Raw genomic sequence first — 9,356 nt, 5'->3', positions numbered from 1 at the left:
AGTAAAATAGACCATAAAGCAGTGTATGCTTTAGGGCGTGGCTACCGTGTGATATCATTCTGAGTGAGTTTCAAACTAAAACCTTCAAACAATACTCCACAATCCAGTGGGTCACAACAGGTTCACACTTGGTTAAAACTAATGAGGACATGTGGGCAATAAAACCCACTGATATGACAAAAACCTCCTGCTACGCCAAAACAACATCTGAGCAAGAAAATCGCCAAAATTATGTATTGTACCCATCGTGTAACACTCAAAATAATGCAGCAACAAGGAACTTTCTGGCGGCCCCTGTTCAGGGGAAATCTAACCAAATCCAACCGGGTGGCAGGTATTAAATAACTATATAAAATCTTTTCGCTGTGGTGGCAATGGTTTTGTGTGCTTATGTTGGTCATATAGATGCAGTAATACATTGAGCCTCCTTGTAGTAGGTTTAAGTTTAAATTTGTATTATTATATTGTTATATTACATTACATTATTTATTATATTGTGTGAAAACAGCATGCCTCTCGATGATTATATGTTATCAGTATGTCTTAACTTTCTTTCAGAGCCAGAAAGAGTGAACATGGGATTTTCCACTTTAAATCAGGACTACATAAGATGACTGCTAAGGTATGAATAAACTGTAATAGACTGTATAATTCCTACATAACAAAAATAAGTAAACTAAGATGATAGTAATAATAAAATATCATAACATTCTCCCACAGCGGTGCTAAAGTAAAGATAATTCATCCACACTGACAGTTGCTTAGTAAATATAAACTGAAATATAAAGTATGCTGATACTGTGTTTATTTAGAAATTATTTCTAGTTGTGTTTAGATATAGATTACTGTCCTCTTGATGAATGCAAATCCAATAATCACTCTCCTTTTAACTTTGTTATTGGTCTCCACCACCTCCTGAGAAAAATATAATATCTGTTTAGCTGCAAAATGTTATTGTCTTGTCAATGGGTGTATGTGTCAGAGTTTACCAAAGTTGAACTCTATTTAGAATATTTACATGGTTTAATCAGACTCTCCAGTCTTTTTTAAGGATTGTTGTAGTCTAGAATGCCTGATTTCACCGCAGCTTCTATAAAAAGTTGCGATGCATGTTGTGATGTTTTAGGCATGGTTTTGCGATGAAATTTGCAAATTGAAATTGATCGCACTGTTTTAGGGTAAATGTCTGCGTGGTCTCCATCTTTACAACTCGAAACAGTGAGTTTGGTGACTTATGGCTTAATATTTTGCGCAGGAAACTACAATGAAAATTGCAACTTTGCGTAGAATTAAACTTCCTGGAAGGACTGATTAATTTCACCTCCTCAAGCAGATCCTCTGAATGCACCGATTCCATTGGATTCTATAGAAGCTTAGTATTAGTGGTTTAAGCTGATGTATACTGTATATTTGTTTCTTTTTCACGTTAAAGTTTGTTGCATGCTTCACTTAAACTAAAAAATTGAATTTTGTTTTTGTGTGTGTGTGTGTGCAGCTCAGCGCCAGGTTGAGAGAGTGTGACGACCGTTTGACTGAAGTCCGTAATGAGTATCTGCTGGCATTAGCAGCAGTCAATGCCCACCAACAACACTACTATTGTAATGACTTACCATGTATTATGGAGGTAAGACACACACACACACACACACACACACACCCACAAACACACACATATCCAGACACATACAAACTGGAGAAAAGGAAGCTAAAAAAAAATGTTAAATCTGATCTGTGTATCTGATAAAACACTGACCACATCCTTTCCTGACATACTGTGGGCTCCTGGTCTGTTCAGTTTGCTCTGCACAGTGCACAAAAACACCATCTACTTTTCCCCTTTTTACTTTTTCTGTGAAAGTCTGTGTGTTGCAAAAATGTAATTGCTGTCATCATCACTTCATGCTTGATGTTCAGTTTTCAAAACAAACTCATAATACTCCTCATAACTAGCTGTCACCCACTAACACTGATCCACTCAGAGGTACTAAATGTTTGCAGGTAAGGAAACTGAGTGATCTTAATTCACTGCACCTCCAAAGGGGAAAAATGCAGTTAGCAGTACATTTTTATTTAACCTTTATTGACCACTAGTTGCATAAGACCAAGGGTTTTGCCTTAATGGCAGCACAGTCTAGACAATAAAAACAAAACTTTAGAAAATACAGAACGAAACACCCAGAGGCTATCAGAAGAATTGCAAAATGTGTTAGAGCTTGCACCAAAAGACCATCATGATTTTTGTTGCAATTTTTGTTAAACCTGCTGTGTGACAGGGGGGATACATAATCTACTGAGAACTGAAGAGGGGGGAAAGGGGATCAGGAGTTCACTAAGGGCTAAAATACATAATTTAGGATTAAGACACAGTCATACATTATTGAATAAAAGTTGTTTTGTTGAAAGTGCTGGTGGAACAACTTGAACTAGTAAAAATTGACTCTCATTCTCTATTCCCCTCATCAGCAAATGGACGGTGATGTTTATGATGATCTGAGAGGCCATTTTACCCTGCTGTGTAGGACTGAGATGGATACCTGTCTGGCCACACACAAACAGTACAACAGGATTTGGGAGAGTGTTGCTAAGGTGTGTGTGTGTGGGTTTTGTTTTGATGGTCTGGCTATAGGGGGCTTTTATGCCACATTGCTTTCATATTTGAGTTATCTTAACTACCAGTTTCAATGACCACAGGCAGCCACGTTGGAGGTTCTCTCCAGTCAAAGGTATTAAATTGGTGCCAGGTCTTCAGAAGTCAATGTCCATCCAAACCTTCTGTTGACTGTCTGAGTTTTATACATGCAGTATCCCACAGTGGCTCCTGAGAAACCAGACATAAGACATTTCTCACCTTGTTTCTAGAGAGGATGGGGGTGGGGGCAGAGGGGTTAAAGGGAGGTTGACAGACAAAGAGAAAGTTGGAGATTAAGAAACAAATCAAGCAAATGGAGAAAAGGTCAAATAAGAAGACCATGTTTGAAGGACAAAGAGAGGTGCAAGAAAAGTTAGCAGAAATAAATGTTTAATGGGAAAAGAATGGGGGCAATAGTTTTAGGCAGGAGGAACAGATGTTTACAGAGCAAAATTCAACACGTAGATAAAATGTCTGAACTAATGTAGCAACTGAGTGAAATCTGAGGCGGTTCTCTTCAAAATGTGAGTGGGTAGAAAGCATTTTAACACCTATGTCTTCATTTCTGTGATGGTACAAGGCTTGCACCAGTTAAACACAGGTTTTTTTGTTCACCTGTATCTCTAAATCCCACACATTTTTGCTCTGTGCTCCAATAACATTGAGCAAGCCTCAGTCAGAACTTCCATCAACTTTCTCCTTTCTTGTACTTACCTGTACGCATTTTGAAGATGGTTAAAATATGTATAAATATTTCAACCATCTTCAAAATTTCAACTATCTTTTCAGCTTTGGCATGCCTAGCACATAGCATATCTAATGGTTGTTGTATTTTACTGTACTGTGTGTAAAACTGATTTAATGAGACACAAAAGACAGTGCTAATAAACAGAATATTACTACAGCTTTCACTTAATTGACGCGAAAAGAAGCCATCTTGGATTATGAGGTTGGGGTTGGTACTTCTGACTTTCCTAGTTGGAAATCTGGCTTCAGCTGGCGTTCTAGTTGAAATTTCTGAATGGGAACTACACCAGGATTACCGCTAATGAAGACACAAAAACAGCAGTCTGCTTTGGGTGCATCCACAGGTCTTTCCTGTATTTTCCAAGCATACGTTTCCAGCCCACAGTGTAGGAGGAATAGTTTTGTTTGTTCCTGGTTAACATTGATGGGTTACTGTTTTATCAGGTGACCAGAGAGAGAAATGTTCTGCAGTTTCTACAGGAATCTGTCTCCTTCAGCAAAACTCCTGAATTCACCTTCCAGTCAGCTCCACGTGACAAGGTGTGTTTTTATGTTTATATGTGTGTGCGGGTGTGTGTGAACTCCAGGGGGGAAGAAGCAAATTTTAAACATGATAAAAATGAATATGAAATGCAATTCTATCTGCCTTTTCAGTGATAACTTAAGGAAAAACTGACAAGACTGCTCATAATTAACTCAAACCAAGAAATAAACATGTATGTGCATGTACAGGGATTGAGAGACTACAGTTTATAACAAAACCTTGTTATAATGCAGTCTAGTGCAACAACACTATGAACTACTGCCTTACAGATTACACAGCATTATAAAACACTTAACATGATAATCTAACATGATAAAGAATGAAGAACAGAGGGATGTTTGTCTATTTTGTGCAGGTGTCTGCTCTACAGGAGGTCTGTGCTTCAGAAGCAGAGGGATGTCTGGTAAAGGAGGCCAAGAAATGGGCTACAAAAGCTGCAAAAGACTACAAAATCATCACCCATGGAGAGAGGGTGAGATTTCAGGGTTGGAAAACCGAAATATAATCTGACTAGATGGTTTAATACACAGAACCATCTGGGAAGTCGATGTGGGAAACTGTTTGGAAAAGGGCAGGCACTTTCAGAAAATACTCGGCAGGTGATTGGACGAACCATCTGTCTGTCAGCATCTATCACAAGTAATCCAATCAGATCAATGGACATATAACGTAGTCAAACTCTTACTAAAGCCAGTTGGGAGAGGAGAGACAACATTCCATGGAAAAAAGCCTGCAGTGTCAATCTATGCCCTTCTCTCAGTGAAGAAATCCTCTCTCTGATGCTAGAAGCATCTACGCTAACCTCTTTAGCAGATGCCATTGTTGTTTAATGAACTGTGTCTTCTCCCTGCGTCACCTAGCACCTTCCCTGATTGGTAAGATGGCCAAGATCTTCCTGAGCAAATGAATGCTTATAGCACATGAACATGACAGTGGACTGGTATATATACTGAGGGACAAATGAGGGAGTGAGCTTCAGGTGAGGAGGTGGGAGGGGAACATCAGGTGAGGGGAGTAAGTTGATTGCATGGCCTGAGAGGCGGGATCTGAAACATCAGAGAGTAAGTGATATGGCATGAAAACAAAACCAGATGAAAACGAACAAAGAGTTGGTGGAATTTGTGACATGTTCGTTTTTCAGGAGATTTGTGGACACCATAGTTTCTCCTACACACTTACAAAGGGAGGGTGAAGTGAGGGAGTTGCAATCTGAAACTACACCGCTAGATGCCACTAAATCCTACACACTGGTCCTTTAAAATTCCACTCTAATGAGAAATATATGTTTTATCTTTGTGTTTCTCCCTTAGGCCCTACAGACGTTAGAGAGTCGGCTGAAGCTCTTGTCGGGGGAGACGGGGCTCAGTGTGGAGCAGAAGATAGCAGAGGTGCAGGAAAGCGTCAGGAAAGCCAAGGTATTTGTTATTAAATGTGCTTTTTCCCCTACAGGGAAAAAATCCAACATGTGAGTTAGCAACAGGGCCTTTTCCCTCTTCACCTCATCCTCATTCTGCTTTCAGCACTCAAACTGCACTTCTTGTTTACTAAGGATATACTGTACTGTACTGTACTGTAGTGTAGTGCTGGACTGGTGCTACGACAGCGTATTAGGGCCAAAAAAGACAGGGGAGGGGGGTAATATTTTCATAGAAAAATCTTTCTGAGAGTAAAGTTGTAGTTTTATGAGAAAAACACTTGGATATTCTCTGAGATTAAAGTGGTAAGAATCTCACAAATTTACACAAAAACTAAAATATTTTCTGATTATAAAGTCATACATTTGCAAGAATAAACTTGAAAAAAGTATTTCTCTGTATAATACCCCCCTTCCTCTGTATCTATTTATTTTTTACCTATCATGGCTCTAATATGCCGTCATAAATCTTGAATTTGACAAAACAACATGTAATATTGAGAACAAAACCCAGCTGCTGTCTTTCTGCCTGTCTGTCTGTGTTTCTTCCTGTCTCAGCTCAGCAGGGTGAAAGCAGAGGCCCGTCTAGCTCTGCTGTCTGACAGTGTCACAGGAATTGAACAGTGGCTTCACGATGCCATGCACCAGGCAGAGGAGGAGCTGGAGAGAGAGAGACGCCTCAGTGAACAGAGGAAGTCTACTGAAGACTTTTCAGTATGCAAACACACACACACACACACACACACACACATAACCAACCTCCTTGAATTTCTTAGTAACTCTGATGGTCTAGCTGAGGTCGAGCTAATCAGGGCCTGGGACCTTTCACATCTAATACTGCCAGTGTGACATGGTTGCCTTATCTCCATTGTAAATTAATATAGTCTTCCACTGAAGCTCCCCTAAGGACCTGATGTGGAGTTCAGAAGTAAGTTTCTCCCCTGTCGACTTTTTCTTGATTCTCAGGCTAGTAATTGGCATAAAGATATTCAGAGGAATAGCTCAGATATATAATGGTGTCACTTATACGTTAAAATGAGCACTTAGAGGTTAGGGCTGCCAATATTCTGTATTTATCTTACTGTCAATAAAAGCTTTCAGTCCAAACCCTATTTGCATAAAATGATACGCAATAGTGCTGAGACCACTTATATAGATAAGTCAGTAGAAATGGGGTGACGTGACACACAAAAAACTAAAAAGGCATAGTGATCACACGCAAAATGACTTAAGACATTGGTAGGTTTGCCATACCAGGCTGACCAGTGCAACAGTGTGGCTCATTCATTTGAGCTCTATGGCACAGAGGAAGAAGCTATATCAGGCTTTGATACTCACACAATTCCTGTCCCAAATCCAAAAAGATGGGTAATATTAGGATAACCATACTGAAATTAAGATCCATATTGTATTTTTTCTTTAAATATAATGTAGTTGAATATGTGAGTTACCTCTCCTACTTATGTCATGCTGATGTGTTTTATTGTGTACTTTTTAGGAGGATGAGTTTGAGCTGACTGACTTTGAGGACTACGATGATGAAAAAGGAGATATCTTTGCAGATCCAGTGTCAGCATCTGGAGTGTGTGTTTACCCTGCAGCCTGCAGAGTAATCTATAGCTATCAGGTAATGCTTTTTACCGTCTTCAGAAGTATTACAGCAAATCTTCTCTACTCAGTCTTGAGGCGAAGGCCTCACTTTACGTGGTTTCTTAAGATACACACATTTCAGCAACATGTTTTAAATAGGAAGTGTAATGTATTTCAAAAACACAATTTCTATATATTCCATTCAACACTTCCTCCATGCTTTTGATGACAACTTGACACCTCTCGAAGCGCTGTGGTCGTGACAATTTCCGGAAGTAAAGTGAAGTCACAGGCCAGAAAATGTTGAGAAACAGTGACATATCAACAAGGAAAAAAGAAAGGAGGAAGTGGTTAAAGTCCTGTCTGGTGTAACTAAAGTATTTCTGATGTTGTTTCCTTCTTATCCTTCACAGTGTTGACTGAAATCAGTGGAATCTGTTGCTGCAGATTAATGTTCTTGCAGGAAATCATGAAAAGAAATGTGCAAATGTATTCAGCAAATAGAATGGGTGTGTGTAGTGTGTAGTACTGCAGTTACATAATGCTGAACAATTCATCAAAATGACAAGCATGTTACTTCCTGTAGGCTAGCCAGTCAGATGAGCTATCAATAATGGAGGGGGAGGAGCTTCAAGTGATTGAGGATGGAGATGTGGAGGACTGGCTGAAGGTTTGTTCACATAATGTCAGCCTTCAGAAAAAGAAAAACATTTTTATTCCAAAAAATAGTTGACAATCCTTTGTTTAAAATGTTCATTATGTTCTGTGAATGTTCTCCAGTGACTCATCTGTATCTGTGTCTGCCAGGTGTGTAACTCCTGTGGTCAGGTGGGGTATGTTCCAGAGCGTTATGTACAGTTCCTGTGCCTACCAGCAGAGGACAGCACTCATCTGGACAGTTCTTTCAGTTCCACCTCATCCACTGGGAATAGAGAGAGGGCAGGGAGCAGAGGTCAGCAGTCTGTGGTCATCCACAATACCGCTACTTACCTATTGTATTTGAAACACATGCAATCCACACATGATTCATAATGAGGTGATTATGTCATGTCACAATAACTTCAATCCTGTGTCAGGTGTAGCCAGAGCTCTGTACTCGTACCAGGCCCAGAGTGCAGAGGAGCTTTCCTTCCAGGAGGGGGCGCTAATTCACCTGATACGCTGTCGTCACGGAGAGGTAGGGGCCGAAGCCTCAGAGAAACGCAGTCTTCTGAAGCCTAAATTCAGAGGACACAACAAATGCAGACTTCCCAGACTTCATCCCACAATCCTTTGCTCTCCGGTAAATTATGAAGTGGTACTATCATAGCAGACCTAAAATTAGCTACAGTGACCTGTCAGGTTCAGCTGTAAGAGAGCCAGGCCGTCACTTCCTGTCTAGCTTCTGTACCATAAGCTTCTGTAACCCAATCTCTCATTCAGCACTCTTTCAGCTGTGTGTCTTCCATATTCTGTCATTTTTCCCACTTTCTAGCTGTAGTCTGTGCTGTTTAAAAACTGCTTTACAAGACTCGCCAATGGACTCGCCTCTTCAGCCGAGTAGTGACATTTTACCTGCAATGATAAACGCTGTCTGTTAGAGCCTATATTGGATAAACAACTATATTAGATCACTTCAACATCTTATCTAGACATAAAGTGAGCCATATGGCCTACTGAAGGCTAGCTTTAATGATTAGCATAGTGACTTAATGGGATTTTAAACAAGGTTTGCTTGCTTCTAACCTGACTTTGGAAGATGGTTGGTTACACAGAACCATCTGGAAACTGTTTCAAAAAAGGCAGGAACACAGCCGGTGTTTGGATATCACAGGCGAGCTTCAACCAATCACTGTGGTTGAACATGAACACATAGCTTAAAGCCTGCCACGATCGATTCTCACTTGAGATTTTGTGATCTCACGAGTCCTTCTGCCTCACAAGGTTAGCGTACTTCTGGAACAGAACTCAAAAGGTCTGGTTTCATTTAGGATCTCTCTCTATAGCTGCAGAGTCTCAGCTTGACTTTTTGAGCTTTTTATTCTGGCCAATGAGCAGTGTCAAAATCATTAACACAAGGTCCAGTCACTAGCTTTTTCCAGAGTTTTCAGCTACACCTCACCATCCTCACCAGAAATGTGCAGTAGTTTGCTCTCATGAAATTGATTTAGTTGTTATCACATGACAGAAGTCAATTGAGGGAACTCCATTGATGAAGGTCATGAGTGGTTGAAAGCCCTAAAAAAAGCTAGTAAGTGGACCTTGAGTGTAGATTATTTTGTGGAAAAAATCGATGGATTCATGATTCATATCTACTACATTATTTCTGTGAATGTTCTTTTTTGCAGGTGGATGATGGGTTTTGGGAGGGAGAGCTGAATGGACGGATCGGTGTCTTCCCATCATTGGTGGTAGAGCTTGTTCACGATGAAGGGGAGGAGGAAGAGGAGGAG

General features: G+C 40.2%; 1 protein-coding gene across 1 annotated transcript in view; it reads left to right on the top strand.

Moving 5' to 3' along the window:
* The window catches only part of LOC118333914 (F-BAR and double SH3 domains protein 1-like), a 21,606-nt gene that overhangs the window by 10,935 nt on the left and 1,315 nt on the right, over positions 1-9,356 (top strand). The window contains exons 9-20 of the mRNA XM_035669734.1: positions 559-622; positions 1,496-1,624; positions 2,464-2,586; positions 3,821-3,916; positions 4,276-4,392; positions 5,231-5,335; positions 5,893-6,048; positions 6,833-6,961; positions 7,511-7,594; positions 7,732-7,876; positions 8,001-8,101; positions 9,252-9,354. Coding sequence (XP_035525627.1) covers positions 559-622; positions 1,496-1,624; positions 2,464-2,586; positions 3,821-3,916; positions 4,276-4,392; positions 5,231-5,335; positions 5,893-6,048; positions 6,833-6,961; positions 7,511-7,594; positions 7,732-7,876; positions 8,001-8,101; positions 9,252-9,354 — 1,352 coding nt within the window. The remainder of the gene's footprint in view (positions 1-558; positions 623-1,495; positions 1,625-2,463; positions 2,587-3,820; positions 3,917-4,275; positions 4,393-5,230; positions 5,336-5,892; positions 6,049-6,832; positions 6,962-7,510; positions 7,595-7,731; positions 7,877-8,000; positions 8,102-9,251; positions 9,355-9,356) is intronic.

This window comes from Morone saxatilis, unplaced genomic scaffold (assembly GCF_004916995.1).
Source record: "Morone saxatilis isolate NCDOM2014 unplaced genomic scaffold, NCSU_SB_2.0 Contig22, whole genome shotgun sequence".
Lineage (NCBI taxonomy): Eukaryota > Metazoa > Chordata > Actinopteri > Moronidae > Morone > Morone saxatilis.
This window is presented reverse-complemented; position numbering and strand designations above follow the sequence as displayed.